Source organism: Haliotis cracherodii, unplaced genomic scaffold (genome assembly GCF_022045235.1).
Source record: "Haliotis cracherodii isolate W230 unplaced genomic scaffold, xgHalCrac1.p SCAF_2, whole genome shotgun sequence".
Taxonomy (NCBI): Eukaryota; Metazoa; Mollusca; class Gastropoda; order Lepetellida; family Haliotidae; genus Haliotis; species Haliotis cracherodii.
The window spans coordinates 64,332,016-64,355,648 of NW_027266275.1; the positions used below are offsets into that span (position 1 = coordinate 64,332,016).

General features: G+C 41.0%; 1 protein-coding gene across 4 annotated transcripts in view; it reads right to left on the minus strand.

Moving 5' to 3' along the window:
- Window positions 1-3,115: 3,115 nt before the first annotated feature.
- The window catches only part of LOC139468352 (bifunctional 3'-phosphoadenosine 5'-phosphosulfate synthase-like), a 58,674-nt gene continuing 38,156 nt past the window's right edge, over window positions 3,116-23,633 (minus strand). For all 4 annotated transcript variants that reach the window (XM_071250263.1, XM_071250264.1, XM_071250266.1 and 1 more), the window contains exons 2-12: window positions 15,181-15,531; window positions 14,708-14,846; window positions 13,342-13,460; window positions 13,077-13,190; window positions 12,772-12,883; window positions 11,606-11,811; window positions 10,293-10,424; window positions 9,671-9,800; window positions 8,401-8,543; window positions 7,307-7,432; window positions 3,116-6,097 (exon numbers count right to left, since the gene is read on the minus strand). In XM_071250263.1, coding sequence (XP_071106364.1) covers window positions 5,855-6,097; window positions 7,307-7,432; window positions 8,401-8,543; window positions 9,671-9,800; window positions 10,293-10,424; window positions 11,606-11,811; window positions 12,772-12,883; window positions 13,077-13,190; window positions 13,342-13,460; window positions 14,708-14,846; window positions 15,181-15,531 — 1,815 coding nt within the window. In that variant the 3' untranslated portion in view covers window positions 3,116-5,854. The remainder of the gene's footprint in view (window positions 6,098-7,306; window positions 7,433-8,400; window positions 8,544-9,670; window positions 9,801-10,292; window positions 10,425-11,605; window positions 11,812-12,771; window positions 12,884-13,076; window positions 13,191-13,341; window positions 13,461-14,707; window positions 14,847-15,180; window positions 15,532-23,633) is intronic.

The following is a 23,633-nucleotide window of genomic DNA, read 5'->3' on the forward strand; positions in this document are numbered from 1 at the left end:
GTATAATGGACGACTTTGGCCCGAAGAAAACACAAGGTCAACGACATGTGATTTGGGGAAGCAGACGACAACGGCACAATCAATGCATTGCAGTGCGGTCAGGTCGGACGTATTTAATAACAACGATGGAAATATCATTCAATAAATTGTTCGGTTCCAAGTATTAAACCAACATAAAATGTTGCCATCCAGCCAATAGATGTAATATAAAATGCAGATATAGGTCTGCGGAAAGGTCACAGTGACCCAAGCGCTGCTTGTGTAATAAATGCCATGTGCCAGGCTATATAATTAGTTGATTATTGTGGCAGATAAAATTCTGTCTAGTGGCAGTCCTCACAAGGTCACCGTATACACTAAGATCTGTTCTGTGGCACAAGGTTTGGTCTAGTGGCAGTCCTCACAAGGTCACCGTATACACTAAGATCTGTTCTGGGGCACAAGGTTTGGTCTAGTGGCAGTCCTCACAAGGTCACCGTATACACTAAGATCTGTTCTGGGGCACAAGGTTTGGTCTAGTGGCAGACCTGACAAGGTCACTGTATACACTAAGATCTGTTCTGGGGCACAAGGTTTGGTCTAGTGGCAGACCTGACAAAATCACCTTGCAAGGTCACCGTATACACTAAGATCTGTTCTGGGGCACAAGGTTTGGTCTAGTGGCAGTCCTCACAAGGTCACCGTATACACTAAGATCTGTTCTCGGGCACAAGGTTTGGTCTAGTGGCAGTCCTCACAAGGTCACCGTATACACTAAGATCTGTTCTGGGGCACAAGGTTTGGTCTAGTGGCAGACCTGACAAGGTCACCGTATACACTAAGATCTGTTCTGGGGCACAAGGTTTGGTCTAGTGGCAGACCTGACAAAATCACCTTGCAAGGTCACCGTATACACTAAGATCTGTTCTGGGGCACAAGGTTTGGTCTAGTGGCAGACCTGACAAGGTCACCGTATACACTAAGATCTGTTCTGGGGCACAAGGTTTGGTCTAGTGGCAGACCTGACAAAATCACCTTGCAAGGTCACCGTATACACTAAGATCTGTTCTGGGGCACAAGGTTTGGTCTAGTGGCAGACCTGACAAAATCACCTTGCAAGGTCACCGTATACACTAAGATCTGTTCTGGGGCACAAGGTTTGGTCTAGTGGCAGACCTGACAAAATCACCTTGCAAGGTCACCGTATACACTAAGATCTGTTCTGGGGTACAAGATTTGGTCAAGTGGCAGACCTGGCAAGGTCACCATATACACTGAGACGGGTTCTTGGACACAAGGTTTGGTCTGGTGGCAGTCCTGGCAAGGTCACTGTATACACTAAGATCTGCTCTGGGGCACAAGATTTGGTCTAGTGGCAGACCTGGCAAGGTCACCGTATACAATGAGACGGGTTCTGGGGCACAAGGTTTGGTCTAGTGGCAGTCCTCACAAGTTCACTGTATACACTGAGACCTGTTCTCGGGTACCAGGTTTGGTCGAATGGCAGTCTCGGCAATGTTTTCTTCTGTGAGCTTAAATTTTAAGACAGGGTTATCATTAAATAGTAGATTGGTACATAATTACACAGGTAGAATGTCGCATTCATTGCACTGATTATAAGGTCTGAACCTAGACTGAAAATGGGTTCAAGGCTGTTCAGAATATAACCTCCTATTGTTCCAAGAGAGTAAAGAATCAATGGTATGTAACAGTCATATTAATAATGCATAGGCCTTCGCAATAGTAACTGTCATGGTTTCATATTGTTCCCATCCTGAAAAGACACCTGTGGAGTGAGTGAGTGAGTGAGTGAGTGAGAGTATTTACATCGCTTTTAGGAATATTCCAGCAATATCACAGCGGGGGACACCACAAATGGGCTTCACACATTGAACCAATGCGGGGAATTGAACCCGGGTCTTCAGCTTGAAGAGTGAACACCCTAACCACTAGACTACCCCATCGCCCTGCTCGCAGACATCGGGTCATAGTTTGGGCGAGTTTGGGATTCACACCCAGCTGATCCCCGTAACTAACTGACCCAATTCTACAGAGGATATACAATTCCAGGTAAGCAGTGACAATATTGTGACTGAATGAACATTTGCAATATTTCAGTCTCAATTTGAAGATGGCCCAGCAGTTGATATAGCATCACCAGTGTACAGTGTTACAGCTGTTGGTCACCCCACCATCCAGGTGATCGGTAAATCTGTATTCATGGTCATCTGGACTGGGTAAAGGTGCACCGACATACGAACAACTATCAAGAACTGTTGGCCTGTTCCTGAGGTTCAGGCTGGGTGAAGAGCTGTATACAGAGTGTAGTAACAGAGTGAAATGGTGTTTAACGTCGCATCCAAGATTATTGCACTAATATAGCAACATGCGTGCATGTGTGTGTGTGGCTGCTTGTACTAGTCCGGACTGACGCCGATTGATAGTGCTAGCACACTGAGATACCATGCCGCAGTTTAACATGGATACCCCACTCAGACACAGCATACTGACTCCAAGCCGACCAGTCCTTGTTTTAGCCCCTTAGTGCCGAGCGCCAGACACGGTAACAACAAGTACCATCTTTTAATGTCTTTTGGTATGACGTGGCCAGGGATCAAACCCTGGACCTTCCGCTCCCCGGGCTGACGCTCTACCACTAGACCACGGAGGCGGTCTGAAGTGACCAGACATCCACGTGACACGTGAGTAGGCTAAAGTGACAATTTAGACTCCACCTTTTCTCCATGGCATGAGGCTTTGACATTTCTGTTTGTAACAAGAGTGAGTGAGTGAGTGAGTATGGTTTTACGCCGCTTTAAGCAATATTCCAGCAATATCACGGCGGGGGACACCAGAAATGGGCTTCACCCATTGTACCCACGTCGGGAATCGAACCTGGGTCTTCGGTGTGACGAGCGAACGCTTTAACCACTAGGCTACCCTACTGCCCTGTTTGTAACAAGAACAGGTCAGCAGCCATTGTGGTCAACCGAAGTTGTTACTGGTACAAGCATAAAAATCTGCAGTCGTACTAGTAATTCATCCCCGGGGAGATATCAACTTTGGCATTTCAAGCTAACACCTTACCCATGGGGCTACCTAGCCCTTCCTGAATGATAAAAAACACAACACAAAGTTTGAATAACAGATTGATAAGTTTATTGGACATAAACAGCAGAAGCCCCAGCAGCGGCAGCAGTACCAAGAGCTACACAACTGGTTATGCCAGTACACAGTTATCTCCCCCTTGTACATCTGTCACCAGGGGAACTTGTACCAAGACAACCTACCATGTCCACCATCTTGCCTGAACATTTGGCACAGTGTCTTGTATACATCCACCTGGGGACAAATGTCCCTATAGCCTGATTGTCAGTATAATATTCCACCCTTTAATTCAAATGTAGATTGACAAGGTACTACAAAATCTAGGACATATTCTTTCTAAGCTAAAAAATGCAATTCAGTATTCTTTTCCGAATGTCAACAAGATCTGTTTAAAATGTGCATATACAATTCAAATTTACAAACCGCATTCAACACATATAACTCATTACACTGACTAACATGTCGGACCAATAGTTAATCATAGGTAGACTTGGACTAGAATTGGTTGTATCAACTTGTGTTGTGAAAAGTTCTAAAAATGGGTCTCACTGTACGGGTCATTTAAGAAGTGAAGTATTTTTTTTCAAGGTGACAAATATTTTTTAAAATACATGTAGATTTACAGTGGTAAAAGTCTGGTCTTATGTAAAAGCACCTTCAGGTGAGAAAAAACAGAAGTTACCACCAATATGAGACAGAGTATGGTGCAATAGAACCAGTGGTGGAAGCTCTGAGAATCAGTTCTATCTGATATGGGTAGATGAGACACTTAGTTGAGAGTTATCCTTCTTGATTGAAGGTCCTGAGGCTGAAGGTGAGTTGGTTTTCTACCCCTTGCTACTACATGTAAACACAGTGGAGGCCACAATCTCATAAGAATACAAACAGGGATATATATTTTCTTTCACATTGTTAGGACTTATCTAAAAGGAATGGCGAGGTCTTGATAAAATTCTGAACGTTTTATAACAGAACTGTCTGGAATTGGTTTAATAAAACATTTTATGCACATATATTTCTTGTCTGATGAAAATAATTTCTCACCCTTATCAAAGGCCATGTCAAAGAGTATACTGAAAATCTAATACTGCACATATACCACTCCAACAATGGTTAAAATCAACAGTTGTGTTAAACATAACAAAACTAATACCTCTACATATACTTTCCCAGACTTCCTCCGATATTTAAATATATTAATTGTTGTTTTAATAATCTATCTACTTTACAATATTTGACAACTGTGTCTGTATTTCAGGTAAATACATATCACACAGACAGGTTTTCCTACACATCTGACAAGCACAGTTATTGCTATAGATTACAAACCTTTCTCTACAAGCCATGACTACAGACTATAAAACACCTCAGTAGTGAGAAGAACCCACTCTCAGTATACAGTTTTCATCCCACAAAGTTATATACAATGGCAAATTAACATAATCTGCTTTGGCATGAATTGTAACAAGTCATTGTTTTATACTCTACATGAAGTCTGTCATTACAAATACAACTCAACTTTTGATCTAGATTGAGAATGAGATCATTTAACTTGAAATGCTGCTGCAAATGATTTAGTTCAATGGCAACATTGAATACTGTTTGCATGACAACATCTCCAAGCAATCCAACCCATAAGTTCCAGCCTGAACTTCAAGTAACACAATCCGTATCGAAAGTTGAGTTATACGTATGTTTAACAGCTATCTGAAATATCATACACCACTCAAAAGAAGTTAAGGACTACCCGATTCTTTCATATTACTATTGCTAACCAGAAGTACAGTATCAAAGAATGGGGTGGCCCTTAACTTCTTTTGAGTATTGTATGATTAGGATTTCTGGCTAGTATCACATTCTGTCTAACATTTCCCGACTTTGTGTACTCACTGATTACCACGCCTTATATAAATGCATTTCAGTACATAGTAGCATGATTAGTTGTGAAGAAAACTGTAGGTAAAAAGCAATCAAACAGTTTGCACAACAAATATCTCATATAAAGGCAATCAAAGTGGTACAAACAAAAGCAGAAATTTGGTCACAAATTGTCACATTCATACCATGCTTGTACAAAACATACAGAACAAAATTTACCAGTGAAAAAATACTGATAATGAATGTTAAAATATTTGTTCCCTCATGCAAATACCTGTGACAAATTTCATGATATACTTGTGTTCCCAACGACAGAATCATAAAGTGAAACAGGTGGGTCCATTAACAGGGAAAGATTCGTGTATATGGCTATTATGATCATAATGACATCCAATCACTGATGGAACTGAATTGTGGCTTTGATTTCTCGTGATTGGCTCTTCCATTAGCAAGACACTATTGAAAGGAAATATTGAAAATTATATAAAATAAAATTATTTATACTCATCACATATCTGGATTTAGTCAGTGATTAGAGTTTTAGGCAATTTTAGCAATATTCCAACAATGGTGTTCATCGAAGTGTTAATCAATGAGTTGTATCGACTAGCCAAAGATTTAACCACCAGGCTATCCCACCGTCCCTCACATCAATAAGTAACCCAAGGAGCAGACATACATTTCGCTACTCTATAGAACATGTACATGATGGTAGTCGGTGAAGGACTTAGTCAAAAGCAGAAGACCACCCTTCTCCACCTTATGTAGAATCTGTACTGATTGTTTATGACAAGAGAGCAAGAAGCTGTGCAAATGGAACATGATTATGCATACTCTCCTGGCTAATGAAATGAACATGTTTTACAGCAGTGCCATTTTATTTCTTAAACTATTGCTGGTTTAAAGACTGGTAGAAGTCCACCATGATCTTCCACGCACTCGGCGCCATGAAGCCAGGGGGCGGAGTCTGCCCCTCGCGTGCTAGTTTACGCATACGAGTGCCGGAGATGAAATCAAACTCCTCCTTCTTCTCGGGGTCGAAGAAAGCCATGGCCTTCTGCACGGTGTTATAGGCAGCGACCCTGAATGGGACGATCTCCAGCTGGGTCAGGCCTGGGGCCATGGTGAGAACCTGTAAGATGGGATGAGTAAAGTGAGCTTTATCTCCTGGAAATATTTCGGCCTAGAATAGACTAATCTGGAGATAGGGAAGTGTGTCACCGGAATGAACACCTGGTGGGAGGAGATGGTCAGATGGGATGTTTCCACGCAAACTGGACAGTTTGCAGAGACAGTCTCAGAGATCAGTGCTCCAGAAATGAGGGGTCAATGTTATAGAAGGGCTTATCTCAGACTGAACATCTGTTACTCAAACATTTTTCTCTTCTGCTTTCAGAGTTGATATATTTCCATCTACTATTGCAGTAACTGACTACCCAAATAATGACATTGTTTCCACTTTTACATGGCACCTTTCAAAGATAAATTGGCACAGGAATATTGGCAGTTCTAGGAACTTTCAAATTAAGACAGTATTTCCAGTTGCCCAGGGAACTAATTCATACATCATGCATGTCAGTGAAAACTTCTGCTATAGTCAACATTTAGTCCATACCTTGATTTTACTTTTTAGTGAGTGAGTTACTGAGTTGGGTTTAACACCGCTTTAACAGTATTCCAGTTATATCGCAGCGTGTCAGCTTAATGTGGGAGGAAAGCCTGAAGTGATGCAGGTCTCAGACGTTTACCACGGTGAAACCCACAAGCACGGGTATGGTGCTGACAAACCTAGAAACATAATCGTGCCCCCTTTACTATTTAGAGTCCTGCTACCATGTAAAATATTGTCTGCAACGGGTGATGTATTTTGTTAGCATAGGTGACGAGCAGGAATGTGATCGGTTGTGATGTCATCACGGACTGTCACATGAAAGCGGCGATGGGTCCTAGTAAAAGTAGAGTGAAGACGGAAACATCCTTTTTCTCTTCACCTAGAACCATCATGAAGCACTGTCTTTTTTTGTCGTAGAAGACTCATAAAGGAGTAATGCAGGATAAATAAAAATGTATTTGGTAGATCAGTACTATATATATTAAGTTTATTTTGTTTGTTGTTTAATGTCACCCTGAGCAATATTCCAGTCACATGATGGTGGCCTGTAAATAATCGACTGTGGACCAGACTACCATCAGGGTACATATTGTCATTCCAAGTCATCAAGCCTGACCACCTGATCATTTGCTCGCCATTGATGGCAAGCATCAGTTACTTGGGACTTATTCTAAGCCAACTTCCCACAGAAGTAGTAGTAAGTATTTCCTTTCCGAAGCAAAGACCTACCTTAGCTCCGTGTGTTGGGTCGAACATGTCACGGGTGCCATCAGGGTGTGGCATGCCGGCCGGGTCACGCCCTACGATGTAGAAGTTGGCGCCCGTCGACATCCTGGCCTTAGCGTGCCACTGAACCTGCAACCACAACAGTAGATGTATTAGTTCCGCCTACAGGACACGGAGCTGCCACATACATGAATGGAATACCCTGCATAGTAACAATATCAGGCGAACATTACTGTTTTTTAAAGCTCTATGTGTCAATGACAATGACTAGAAATGCATAATTCTCTCATTAAAACCAACAAAAAATCCTGCGTGGCAACCTGGATGCTAGTTAAATCATCCCTCCCTCAACTTCATATCAACTACTTAACATGGCATACTATTGTACAACAGTACAGTTCTAATTGTAAATGACCTCCAGCGTGGTTTAGTGGTAGAGCGTCCGCTTGGAGAACTGAAGGTCTGGGTTTCAAGACATTAAAAGGTGGTACTTGTTGTTACCCTGCCTGACACTCAACATTAAGGGGCTAAAACAAGGACGGGTCGGCTTCGATTCAGTACACTGTGTCTGAGTAGGTTATTCATGTTAAACTGCGGCATGGTATCTCAGTGAGCTAGCACTATAAATCAGTCTGGACTAGTACAAGCAGCCATACAAACACAAACGTACATGCACGTTGCTATATAAGTGCAATAATCCCATTTAAATAATAAAACCCAAATTCACCTCACCTCTAATTGTAAACAAGCCTATACTTGTTAACTAGTCGATTCTCAACTACCTAGTACCTAGTTAAACAAATCAAGTTGTCAATTGTAGTCAATAAGTCAGTCAGATGGTATCTCTTCTTGGTAAACTTGCAGATATTCCTATAAAATAGAGCCTAAGCTGGATAGGACAACAAACGTCCAGATGTTTGTATTGTTGTACAATGTCCTAGCCCCAGTATTATCCTGAAACAATAACTTCTCTAATGTCATTGGTAAAAATAATGTTAAGTTTGGTAATTAAGATTTAAGTGAAAAAAACTCCATGAAAGCATTGTTTTAAAGTACTGTATGTTAAGTGTTTGGACCACTCAGCCTGTGATTCGTACCTCTGTCGGTCCAGCATACATCATTGGGGATGGGAAGATAGCCAGCACTGTTGTTTCAGGGTCTAGGATGCCTTCCTGGAGAATAGCAGCGTGTTGACGCATACGGACAGGCAGAGGTACATCATCGTCCTTGGTCCAACCACCTGGTCATGAAATACATGCGATAATCAACGTTCGGTGACGTCATAGACGGTCACATGACAGCAGTGATGGGTCCTAGTTAAAGTTGAGTGAAGACGTAAACTACCTTTTCACCTCTTCACCTAGGACCATCATGAAGCGCTGTTTTCTTTGTCGTAAAGAAAGCAGTAGATGCATTAAGGAGTAATGCAGGATAAGTAAGATACATTGGGTATATCCGTACTTTATATATTAAGATTATTTTGTTTGTTGTTGAATGTCGGCCTGAGCGATATTCCAGTCACACGATGGTGGCCTGTAAATAATCTACTGTGGGCCAGGCTACCGTTTGGGTATTTATGTCATCATACCATCAACCAAGTCATCAAGCCTGACCACCTGATCATATGGTCGCCATTTATAGAAAGCATCTGTTACTTGGGACTATAATCGATAATCGATGTTGTGAAACAATCAGCACATCCTACTCTCACAGGAGGGACGACAATGAGGATCTGCAGACCCATACTGGTTCACATGCACAATGCAACAGCCTTACACTGAAGACTTCTATCCTTCTTCCATTTCTGACAGTGACTAAATAATAAGCTTCAAACCAATTCAAATCAACCCCCAATCATATTCCAAGGATTGAGTGAGTGAGCATGGTTTTACGCCGCTTTTAGCAATATTCCAGCAATATCATGACGGGGGACACCAGAAATGTGCTTCACACATTGTACCCATGTCGGAAATCGGGTCTTCGGCGTGAGGCGCGAACGTTTTAACCACTAGGCTACCCAACCACCCCTCCAAGGATTGAGACAACTTGAAACTATGATGTTGAAATTAGGAATTATTATGTAAATCGTTTGAACATTAACTTATGTGTAATCTCAGTGGGGGTTAGCCTAGTGGTTAAAACGTTCGTTCTACCCCCATCATGGGTACAATGTGTGAAGCCCATTTCTGGAGTCTCCCGCTGTGATATTTCTAGAATATTGCTAAAAGCGGCATAAAACAATACTCACTCACTCAGTGGAGACTTGGCTCCATGTTTTGAAGCCAAGCTTGAGAGTATGTGACACTGAGTAGGTTGAGTTGAGGTCGACCTGTAATTCTAGATTGATCCTTATCATCCCAAACTGACCTAGTGGATGCAGCAGCAGGACTGGCTTCTGGTAGCCTTTCTCCAGCATCCGTCTCTTGGTGTCGTTCATCAGCAGGGCGTGGCCGTTGTGGACTGGGTTCCGCAGTTGGAAGGCGAACACAGCATCAGCCTAAACAGTGAACACTTATTACTACTCGTCCTACAAGTCTGTCCAACGTCATGCAATACCATTGTATCTGTAAACACAAGATATTTTGTGGATGACAACTTCTTTATTCTATTACTTTGTGACGTTTTGGTATACCGAATGTCGGATTGTAATAGAAAAAAGAAGTTGTCATCCAAAAAATATGTTATCTTTTCTGATATTTACATACATCTAAAAATGCCAAATAAGCAGACCATGGTATCTAATGAAAAAAAATACTATCTGAATCCTAAAATTGAGATAAATATGTACTTGATCAGTTTCCCAATAAATGAGTGAGTTAAACTTTAACATCGCATCAGCATTATTTCAGCCATATAGCGACCACCAAATGAATAAATTATGTTCAAAGAAAATAGGACTTTACACCTAAATCGTACATTCACACTGATTCACTGTGTGCCAACATTATTTGAATGTTCAAGCACCTGACTAACAATAGGGAGAACATACCCCAATCTGTCTGAAGCGCAGTCGTAGTTCTTTGGGCGTGAGCCTGAACTCATCCAGACCGTCGTTCCAGTAGATCCTCTCCAGTACCTCGAGGTCTCCTCCCACCAGCCAGTCACCGCTCTCAAACACCATCTGCACAATACACATACCAACTGACCATACAACAACACTTGGACAACGGTTCTCGCAGCATCTGACAAGTTATACCGTGGAAATCTTGAACAAAAATGCACTGAAAGCTAAAAGACTATCATTTATACAAATGCTAAATGAATTTCCACTAATAAAAAGGAAATTTTCTCTCTTGATCTTACTGTATATAAGCCGCTCCATAATTGAAATTATTTCATAGAAACCTTTTGGGATCCAAAACATTTCTTTTGCTTGGTCTTTCAAGTAAACATTGTATTGAGCTGGCAGTTACATGAACTAGATGGTGATGGTACTTATCATGATGTGATAAGACTCATACACACTGGCCATCTACTATCCATATTTAATACCACAGACAGCAATATCCAGTCACATCAGGAAGGTCTGTCAATATCCAAAACGAAATGGTTTCGAGCACGAGCAACGATCCACACCACCTGGATACAATGACACTATCACCTAGGCTACACATTGTGACCAACCAATCCTCTCTGTATGACAAGTATCTATACTGCTGTGACCAACCAATCCTCTCTGTATGACAAGTATCTATACTGCTGTGACCAACCAATCCTCTCTGTATGACAAGTATCTATACTGCTGTGACCAACCAATCCTCTCTGTATGACAAGTATCTATACTGCTGTGACCAACCAATCCTCTCTGTATGACAAGTATCTATAATGCTGTGACCAACCAATCCTCTCTGTATGACAAGTATCTATACTGCTGTGACCAACCAATCCTCTCTGTATGACAAGTATCTATACTGCTGTGACCAACCAATCCTCTCTGTATGACAAGTATCTATACTGCTGTGACCAACCAATCCTCTCTGTATGACAAGTATCTATACTGCTGTGACCAACCAATCCTCTCTGTATGACAAGTATCTATACTGCTGTGACCAACCAATCCTCTCTGTATGACAAGTATCTATACTGCTGTGACCAACCAATCCTCTTTGTATGACAAGTATCTATACTGCTGTGACCAACCAATCCTCTCTGTATGACAAGTATCTATACTGCTGTGACCAGCCAATCCTCTTTGTATGACACATGTTTATACAACTGCGATCAACCAATCCTCTTTGTATGACAAGTATCTATACTACCTGGAGAATCCCCTGAGGGGACTGCTATGAGAAGTGTACGTACCTTGATGTAGGGATGTCCCAGGTTGCTGGTGCCGAACTGCCTGCTACACCTCTCCTCCTTGTGGTGCTTGTAGAACTCAGGGTCTCTCAGGATGGCAATGGCCTTGCCCTCGTACTTCAAGGTGAAGGCTACGTTGCCTTCCAGGCGTTCCTTGTCCACTGTCTGTACAGGAAGCACAATGGGGATAGACTGGTTCGTCAGGCCACCTGCAGCAGGAACATGGATGTCAACAAGAATGGGAGATAATTGTTTCCTGAAACATTGTGGGGTTTTAGATATAACTTATATAAATACTTATTCTTCCCTGAAGTGTGTTTGTGGTGAAAATAATGAAATCAGTGATAGCAAATGATTACCTTGTGATGAAAGTGAAAATGTGGTATCATGAAGGCATTTCTGTAAGGGACGACTGTATTTTCATTTGTAAGTTGACAGCTATAATTATTGATAAAATTATGTGTATATAGTTCAAGACTAAGATTATAAAAAAATTTCCTTGTTGTCATCAGGACACAAAGGAAAGAAGTGACTAGATTCCCGCCTTGCGCATGCGAAGTGGCGCCTCTGGCAAGGGATAGGGTTTCCCTCACAACTATGGATATGTTGGCAGTGTAGTGGACGTCTGTTGAAAATTTATAAAAGTTTATAGTGTAGTTCTCAGCATAAACAGGAATTTATGGCACTGATGTGATAGAGGTGAGGTATTGACAAGAATTATGTTATATTCAGCTGCAAATATTTTTTATGTTATGTTGAATTTATGGCCTATTGCATTTATCAATGGCCCATATAGTAAAATGAATACAGTAAACTACATATATACCAAACACACTTATAACGAACTGACGAATATAACAAACTTATTTTTTAGTCCCTGCCATTTTTGTATATATGCTGTATATATGCTCATAACGAACTACGGTTATTACAAACTAAAATTAGTGGTCCCTTTGAGTTCGTTATAACCGTAGTTTACTGTACTTACAAAAAATGGAACGTAACATTTGTAAGGAGGAAGCCATAGGCCCATGAAGAGACTTTCCTTCCCAATCCCTGCATGAGGCCATTGGATTTCAAATGCATCTCTTTAACATACTGTATGAATAAAGCAAACTGTGTAGCTATTCGCTATTTCCCCTATCTGTTGTCTGACCACCTCTACTCACCATCCAATAGACACCCAAAGTGCTGACACTGTAGAAACTCCCTTTCCCTCATGAAGCCCCTGAGTGGCGAAGCCCAGCCCTCTGAAAGCACCTGAGTCCACTGAAGGTCAAGCTGCAGGAAGGGAATACATAACAATATCAGTCGGTCATGCTATAACTGAAAGTCTATGTGATAATATGACATTTTTTAAAATATGCCCGAATCATGCTGGACACAGAGACTCTTTTGGTGATTTTGTTGAATTGCAACTTACTGAGAGTCGAAACTATTTCAATTGAAAATAGTTTCAGATAGCAGTACACACCTTTGTGATGTTGACAGATGGAAGAGATTCGGCCTCGGCTCTAGCTGCAGACACTCGGTTTTCTGGCACAAACAATTCCTTCACACTGTTCAGGGCATGAGTTGGCACGATTTCCTGATAACATACACAAAAAACCATCAGCTGACCTATTTGTTTATAACACACACCCCATCATCTCAACAAGTATACTTGACCCATAAGCATTATCTTACAGTGCAACATCATGCAGTATTATCATTTGAATAAAAAAGTGTAAAGTGCCCACCTTATCGAGCAGACACTGAATGACCTCCTGAACACACTCATCGACTGTGAGCTGGCCGGCCTTGAGGGTCACCTCCGGGGCATCTGGAGCCTCGTAGGCCTGGTCTACACCAGTGAATCCTGGAACATATCACCCATGTAGTTATACATACAAAAGAGTGTAGTATGTGGGGCAGGGAAGGGTTATACCTCTGTGTGGATTCTGGATGTCCCCACCAAGCACTGCTTGTCATATATACAAGACTAAATGAATGAGGTGGTCACGACATGGCTAATAATACCACACTCTCAATCAATGGTTTGTCTGGTCCAGATACTGCCATCATCACTCAAAAGAAAATTATGTTGCAAGTTTATTATTACTTAAAAGAGTACAATATCTGTGCTGAAAATTATATCCATAACATCAGAGCCCATCCCATTCACTGAACTAGAGCTCCACTATAGGATGTGAAAGAGCCCATCTCACTCTCTGAACTAGAGCTCCACTACAGGGTGTGAAAGAGCCCATACCACTCACTGAACTAGAGCTCCACTATAGGATGTGAAAGAGGCCATCCCACTCACTGAACTAGAGCTCCACTACAGGGTGTGAAAGAGCCCACCTCACTCACTGAACTAGAGCTCCACTATAGGGTGTGAAAGAACCCACCTCACTCTCTGAGCTAGAGCTCCACCACAGGATGTGAAAGAGGCCACCTCACTCTCTGAACTAGAGCTCCACTATAGGGTGTGAAAGAGCCCATACCACTCACTGAACTAGAGCTCCACTATAGGATGTGAAAGAGGCCATCCCACTCACTGAACTAGAGCTCCACTACAGGGTGTGAAAGAGCCCACCTCACTCACTGAACTAGAGCTCCACTATAGGGTGTGAAAGAACCCACCTCACTCTGAGCTAGAGCTCCACCACAGGATGTGAAAGAACCCACCTCACTCTCTGAACTAGAGCTCCACTATAGGATGTGAAAGAACCCACCTCACTCTCTGAACTAGAGCTCCACTATAGGATGTGAAAGAACCCACCTCACTCTCTGAACTAGAGCTCCACTACAGGATGTGAAAGAACCCCCCTCACTCTCTGAACTAGAGCTCCACTATAGGATGTGAAAGAGCCCACCTCACTCTCTGAACTAGAGCTCCACTATAGGATGTGAAAGAACCCACCTCACTATCTGAACTAGAGCTCCACTATAGGATGTGAAAGAACCCACCTCACTATCTGAACTAGAGCTCCACTACAGGATGTGAAAGAACCCACCTCACTATCTGAACTAGAGCTCCACTATAGGATGTGAAAGAACCCACCTCACTATCTGAACTAGAGCTCCACTATAGGATGTGCCCTTCACACTTAACCAACCCACCTTTAATCTGTCCAGCCCTGGCCTTCTTATACAGGCCCTTGACATCTCTGCTCTCACATATATTGATGGGTGTGTTCACATAGCACTCCACAAACTTAAGGCCAGCACTTTCATGCAGCTTCCTCGCTTGGTCTCGATCCTGGAAGACAACACAATGCAAATAAACATCAGTTTATAATCTTTTAGTTGTATTTTTGTGATTTCAACATAACTTATAATCTGCATGACAACAGCTGATCTTAACAGTTTGAGTAAAAAGACTTTTTTTTTTAACAAATTGTCTTTTTTACGACTCTTGGAAGACACATCTGATTTAAACAGAAGCCATAGCGACCAACTGAATACTGCTTAGTAAAAAACATGTTTTTTATATTAGAGATGTATACTCCCTCAAACTAAATCAACTTCTCACAATCAAAGAAGTTGATATTTCTCTGAAAAAATAAATAAAATGAATTTATGAAGTATTTCACCTTTCTGAATGGTGAGATGAAACTGGTGATGCAGACAATACCGCCATCGGCAAACAGTTTGGACACCTCGGAGATACGTCGGATGTTCTCTTCCCGATCTTCAGGGGAGAAACCTAGATTCTTGTTGAGACCTGTTCTGATGTTGTCTCCATCCAAACTGTAGGAAGGGATGCCCTGACCAACCAGGTACTCCTCCAGGGCGAAGGAGATTGTTGTTTTTCCGGCCCCAGACAGACCTGTCAGCCATATTGTGCAGCCTCGGAATCCCCCCTTGCTGCCCACTGCTTTACCTCTCTTGTCTCTGGAGACATGTCCAGCTTGAAACACCACATTGGTGGCCTTCTGTACAGCCTGCAAGACAACACAGTGGTCAGGTAAAACAGAAGCCATCACAACGCACAAACTTCAGATTCCTTAGCTGTACCATAAACGCAGTCACCAAGCCTGACCACCCAATCCAAATGGCAGCCGAGACCTTCAAACTGAGGCAGTTTCAACCCAGAATCGTCACAAGGTTCAAGACAAGATCACCATACAGGGTGTCAACATTGTATGCATGTATATGTGTCAATCATAACTGGTGTACTATTTCAAAAATAGGAATCTTGGGTACAAAAACGTTTGCAAACTTGCAAATTGAAATCCATTCAGGATGTCAAAACTTTCTGCATTAATCAATCAGGTTTTGTGAGGAAATGTGCACTTCAACCGATGCTTATCACATGGCAGGATGGAGGCTGCTTGGAGAAGGGGTCTTTGTCCCCATATTAGCACACTGAGCAGCACACAGGACCACAACAACATGATTAAAGACACGCAGATCAATGCCACAAACTGGAGCTGCATTTTCTGCCAGTGATTTCTATGAATAGTCAATTACACCTTTGTCAACATCTCAAATGATGTCAGGACTGGTTATTTCAACTGACTTGGCAAAATGTGATGAGACAAAAATACTGCCAAATATCATGGTCTTGATTTGCACTTAATGTATTTGATTACTTAGAGAGGAAACTTGTTAAGAGTTGAAATAACAAACATCTGGCACAGTGAGTGTGAGTGAGTTGGGTTTAACACCGCTTTCAACAGTATTCCAGTTATATCACGGCGTGTCAGCTTAATGTGGGAGGAAAGCCCCAAGTGATGCAGGTCTCAGACGTTTACCACTTCGGTGAAACCCACGAGCACGGGTACCCACAATCATAGGTTTCTGGCGTGCCCAAGGGATGCAACTCTGCACAGCGACTTAAATGACTGGGCCACCCGTGCCCCCACATCTGGCACAGTATCTGATCATGCGATTGACCATACATGAATGAAACAATAAAACAATGACCTTAAAGATCACATTTCCATACATAATCTTGAATTAAATCAGCCAAATACTGTGATAAACTACCTCAGCTCCACAATAATAGACCACACTTCCACTACTTGGTTCACAGGTCCAACAACACTTATTTTGTCAACGTAGCAAAAGTTCAATTACAATAGAATCAATTTTTCAATCAGACTATTGCATTGTATTGCATTCTTACATTAGTAAACCGAAACAGAAAAATGTTCTCTTGAATATTTTCCTTGAAAATAAGTTAAACGCCCTAAAATATGAAAGTCTACAAGCCTAGAGGAGAGAGCTCAAACATACATCCATTATTAATTCAAACTTATTTGGGTGATGAGCAAGATGTGTAAAAGTATGCAAAAGTTCATCAAGCAACAATTCCCACTCCTGACATGAATGTACACGTACAAACAGAACATGACACCATAGCAAGAGACAGTTGCCGTGAGTAGGTTAATAAATGCATATAACCAGCTCACCCCGGACACACCTCTGCACATAGGACAGCATTACCAAGCTGTAATGATCATAAACAACTTGACAGCACACAAATCTGCACACATGTACATGGATGGCATGAGATACATCTATCATGATATAACATTTATACTAACTTTTCCTATAATAATTAGATCCACATCAAGTGCTTTTATGACTTATCATGGTGTAATATTTATACAACATTTCATATAATTATAATTTAGCAAGTAATACTTATCATCAGGTAAAATGCATATATAAAATATCAGTAGTTTCAGTTATAGCTTTTTAGATAGATGCTAGCCTAAGGTAATGGGAGCGCAACTCCTAGACATACTATTCAATAAGACAAGGGTTATGTCTACATAGTTAAATAGATTTGAAGCTTTTAGATAAATGCTAGCCTAAGGTATCAAGATCCCATCTCCCAGACAAAAGATATGTCTACATAGTCTTATAGATTGCCTTGAACTATTTTATTTAAGTAAATTTGTCATCACCTATATCATGTATATTAGAATAACATTCAGCAATTACTTCAATTTAGACTCATTAAGGATTAGCCCCCATACAAGCTCGTCTATAGTGCATTAAGGATTAGCCCCAACACAAGCTCGTCTATTGTGACACCATAATCTCTTTCAAAGCACCCAGTAAATATTTCAACAAGATTCGTGACAGTCCAACAGGATTAACAGGATTAAGTATTCCCCTCTGTCTAGCCATTCATTTAGCATAGGACACAACCAATTGTGTATCAACCAATCATATTCCTTTTTATTGTTCAAATACTTGTTAAATACATACTGTAGCAAAATTTTAGCAGAGAAGGGGTTTGACTCTCATATCAAGCAGACATCTCTCCCACAGCCCAGAGGGCTGTACCGACTCTCTGTGGCACCCTCAGCTATTCTCTAAGATATTGTAAATTGTTAATTGTTCTTGTAAATAAAATTGTGATTAGTCTCCTGTGACTCCGGCTCTTTGCTGACTAATTCCCCCAAGAAATCCAGCACGCCATTTGGACGGTTTTGTTCATCCCATAACAGTCCATGATCTGCAGAAATAGTTTTAGTAGGTCTGTTGTACAGAACTGTCCAGTGGTCAGGCGTAACTCCAGCTTTAGAAATGTCATTGAACAGTTTGTCAATTTTATATCTGTGCGATCAAACAAGGGTTGGTACTCCTACAATTTCATCCTCCACCTGAGAAGGTTCACACTCCAATAAACACAAATTTAAAGTCCATTCTTCATTACCCTTTGGACATTCCCTGTTTGTAAAAGCATTCTTACCAAAAAAAGCCTCCAGGTCGCAGTGAATACCCATTATCAAAACATCAATAGCTAATACTAACTGTTATCTTGAAGTATTTAAAATCAGATTTTCCCTTGTAAGCGATCATCTGTCAACAGTGTCTAACACTACACCACCATAATCAATAGATACTCCAACTCAACACACACCAGTCTATACACACATGCTATAGATATTTATCAAACGGCTTACAGTGACAGATGGATGGGCCTATTCAATAGGCTGAATTATCTACCAAGTGAATTTGCTAAGGTGTTGGGAAAGTGCTGACAGCAGGCTAAGCCACATCAACAGTTCACGTGGACACTCCACGTCATCACACGACTCGGACACAATCAATACCACACTGAGTCCTTGTAACTTATAATATGTCATAAATACATTCCTAATTTGTTGCCTAATGAAATAATGTGTGGATATGCAGAATTAGTTCCAACTTGGCTACAGCTAGTGTTACTATAGGCTAGACTAACATCTAGTCTCTGAAATGAACATATCGTACAGAAAAAAACAGTTGTTCAGTTATCTTAATAAAAATATGATAAAAGGGAGCCCAGTGACTCTCTTCATTTTCAAATACTGCAGTAATCTAGACTTGCCAACAATTATAGACTTGCATGGGCTGTATTTGATATATATTTGTATCAGGGTCTGTAAGACAGTCTAACGTTAGACTATCATCAAGAGAATAACACAAGCAGTTTGTGTTATTGAATCAATAAACTACCTGTCTTTAGTGTTCAAGAGAACCTTGGTCCAAGGCCCTCCTGGCGTGGACGATCCTCCTTTCACTTCACAGCTACAGATAAGCTTTTGGTTATATGGGTATTTTACCCAGGGTTTGGTTTTGATTGGGTATCCACAAGTTTTAGAGGGTAATCAATTTTTTTTACCCACCTGTTTCTTGACATTTGGCTATTTTAACTTAATTCGTAAAATTCCCTGAAAATCATTTAAAACTATGTGAATAGTGGTATACCTGTCTGCGTCTGCTTGCGGTTCCCTCTCCACCATTTTTTGTTTGTAAAACCTAGCATTGTAAGAAAGTTGCTGTTGTTTTAATTACCAATTAGCGACTAATTAAGACACAACATGTACATTGACTAGGTATGATGTGCTTTTCAATTGCCATCTATCAGTATGTTTGTCGCAGAAGCTTTTCCGAATGTAACTGTCGGTACGGGAATTTGTCGATTGGCTGATACACAATCATTTTATCTCACAGTTGCAATATATGCAATTGTTTTATCTAATAGTTATAATATAAACATTAATTCTATTTCAATAGCATATTTATAGTTTTTGTCATTCATATGCTAATATTTGATTTGTCTGCATATTTCAGTCTATTAAATGCGTATTTTACACATATAAACAGCTTATCTCAAGCTTTGCAATTCTCTCAAATCTACTGGGACCAAAGCCCCCAACTCCCCACCCCTCAACCCCTTCAATTATAAATGAACAATCCCTAAGCAAACAGTAGCCTGGTACACTAGCATCATGGTTGTTTTCAGTGCAAACAAAGCTCTACACCTACTAGAGGTTGGTTGGTTGGTTTGTTGGTTTGTTGTTTAAATCCGCACTCAGCCTGACCACCCGATCCTGTTAGTCGCCTTTTTCGACAAGCAGTCAACTTTTACAGCAAGCATGGGTTGCTGAAGACCTATTCGACTCCGGAATGTCAACGGGTCCCTACTAGAGATATACCAGTATACCACAATATGAAATGCTAATGAAAACGTATGACAATACCTTTGGAAAATACCTATATAGTCTTTTTTTCAGCAATAATGGCTTTCAACATCTTGTCTTTGAAAGGCATTTAGAACTGATATACATAAGGAAGAGAATTTATGGATGTCAACTTCTATATTGAGAAACACAACATTTTGAAGTATATGCTCACTCCTTCATCAGGGGAATGATGAAGGAGTAAGCATATACTCCGAAACGTTGTTCCTTATAATAAAAAGGTTGACATTCATAGATTCTCCTCTTTCTTCATCTTGTTGGAAAGGTTTACCTAAGTCAATGCTAAGATTTGATTTGTCAGCATATTTCAGTTTATTAAATGAAAAACTTATTTCATTAAGTGACTTGGAACAAATGGAATTCAAATGACGAAATTAGTAACTGCTTCCTGTATATGAAGTGTCTATTAGGTATCCATTGAGACCATAAGCAACATCCAAAAAAAATTTAAAAAGTGAGGGGAAGTATTTTTAATTCAGGTTCCTCACCTATTACTGATGAATCCCACCAGTGAATCATTATTGCAAAAAATTGCTACATGAAATTCAGGCCGATACCCTTCACGGACACCCACATCGGAATTCTTCATGCCATGGTATCTGAATCAACATGTTACCGATTGAAACTTAATCACACACAATAATGGACACGATGCAAGCTGTTGATGCACACCTGATAATTTCCATTATTTTGCTATGTCGTAAATGATAAACGCATATTTGTGGTCAATGGATTTAGAAAGCGTCGATCCACACAATTGGGATACGATGACATGCACCAACCAAGTCAGCGAGCCTGACCACCCGATCCTGTTTTTCGCCTCTTATGACAAGCATAGTCGCCTTTTACAGCAAGCATGGGTTGCTGAAGTCCTATTCTACGGTACCCCCGGTACTTCACGGGTCAATCACAATGATGAAAGGGGTGATAGCCTAGTGGTTCAAGCATTCTCTAATCTTGCCAAAGGCCCAGGTTTGATTCCAACATGGACATAATGAAAACCGCTATTTAGTGTCTCCACCTGTTGCTTTTAAGAATATGCTGAAAGTCTTGAAAAACCTTATTCACAAAAGTGTGGCATCTTTGCATTACCATATAGTCCTTGCAAATATAGATGCAATATCGACTGTCTGTTATCACAGTGTGGACAGACCAGTGAAGAACCGGGGTAGAATAGGTCTTCAGCAACCCATACTTGCTGTAAAAGGCAACTATGCTTGTCGTAGGAGAGGACTAGTGGGATCGGGTGGTGCTCGCTAACTTGGTTGATGCATGTCATTGATCCCAATTGCATGGATCGATGCTCATGATATCAATCACTGGATTTTCTGGTCCAGAGTCGATTATTTACAGACCACCGTCATATAGCTGGAATATTGCTGAGTGCAGGGTTAAACAACAAACAAACCAACCACAGTGTGGACTGTTTTGCCACACTGTTCTACCACTAATCATGTGTGTAATAACACAGTTGATCAAAACATCATTGAAGGAAGTATTGTTTACAAAACGATATGAATAATATCCCAAATATAACATTTGTTACAATACAATATGTATGTTAATGAATGTTTTGCATGTTCAATGTAACATAACTGTTTTGATAAACTAACCACAACAATCCAACAACTGTATGAGCTCAAAAACCATAGCCCATAGACCATTTTCAACATTGATACCCTTCATACATAGGTACTTAATTCAGCGAGGACAAATAGAAGGGACTGAATTAAAACCATATACAGCAATATCGTATCGTGATATCCCCAGGCAGTCAGGACAAGAACAAAACAGTGAAAAAAATTAGTTTTTTGTACCCTGTAAGTTTGTTTGTTGTTTAATGCAGCACTCAGCAATATTCCAGAAAATAATTAAGTCTGGACCAGACAATCCCGTGATTGACATCATGAGCATCAATTGAGACAACTGTGACACAACCAACATCAACTGTCAACCAAGACAGTGAGCCTGACCACCTAGTTCTGGAGTCACCTCACACGACAAGACCCGTGAAGATCCGGGGTAGAATCGGTCTTCAGCAACCCATGCTTGCCATAAAAGGCGACTATGCTTGTCGTAAAAGGCGACTAACGGTGGCCAGGCTCCCTGACTTGGTTGATGCAGGTCATCGATCCGAATTGCGTGGATCGATGCTCATGATATCAATCACTGGATTGTCTGGTCCAGACTCGATTATGTTACAGACTGCCGTCATATAGCTGGAATATTGCTGAGTGCGGCATTAAACAACAAACCAAACCAAACCTCACACGACAAGCGTGTGTTGCTGAAGACCACAGAAGCGGAGGAAACCTGTCTAGACAAACCCCTTCCTTATGAGCCAGCCCTGATCTAGGGTGAAGACAGTCTCAGTGAAATCAGTGAGGTGGCTACCAGTGTCTGCAATGTTCAGAAGAGGGGGAAACCACTCCTATCCAGACTAATGGCTTCCATATGAGCCATGTCTTATCTAGGTTGAGGGTGAAATGAAAGCTGTATCAGTGATGGCGCTACCAGGGTGTCTCAGAGGTCAACCAACAGTCAGAGGAACCGGTTGCATATGTGTCTGTTCCTCCTCCTGCTATGTATACACACATGGGCACAATTACTGAGGCCAAGAATAAAAAAAGGTATTAAAACTATGAAAACCCCATGACTTCTCTTGCAACACAATCCCAAACACTGATATAGTACATGTGTCACAAACAGGTGTTTGTATTCACTGACTAAAACATCCGACCTCCCCAAGATTTAAGTTTATTTAACAAAAAAATATAAAAGTTGCTGCTACATAACCATACGGGTTAATGTTTTTATTTTGTCAGCAGCAAAACCATACATCAACAATATAGCTACATTGGCCTAAGGTTGAGGCAGACACCGTTGCAATTTCATCGTATCCCAATTGCGTGAATCGATGCTCATGATATCAATCATTGGATACGTCTAGATTCATATAGCTGGAACATTGCCGTGTGGGGCATTAAACAACAAACAAACAACATTAAATATATCTGAGACGGGGTAACCAATTATCCCTATCAACAGTTGAGAAGTATATTTACAAATGAAGCAAAGTCTCAGACACATGGAATCATGAAATGGGATATAATTGATAATAATTCTTGAATCTCAAAAATTCACACAAATCTTCAACAAATTTACTTTCAAAGTTTTCCACGACCAAACTGTTCTAATCAACTTTAGAACTTGTCAGGTACCCATATCACCTGCTCTATATCAGGTGCTCTACTGAGTTTGTCAGTAGAGGGCAGATGAAACACCAAGACCCATGTCAACAGGATGAGTGGGAGGAATGCTGAGTCAGCATTCCTCTATTTGCCATGTATATATGATGGCACTCATGTTCAGACAAGACTCATGTTAAGTATCTGCCCTTCAGACAAGCATGCTGTATAAAATGATACAGAAGATAAAGTGGAGCTTTTATTACAGCCACAAGCACTGTAACACAAGCTAACTCAGTCCTATATTTACTTACAGGTGACACTATCACCGACAGAACATATTTGGCCTCAGGTAGGAGGGTCTGCTTA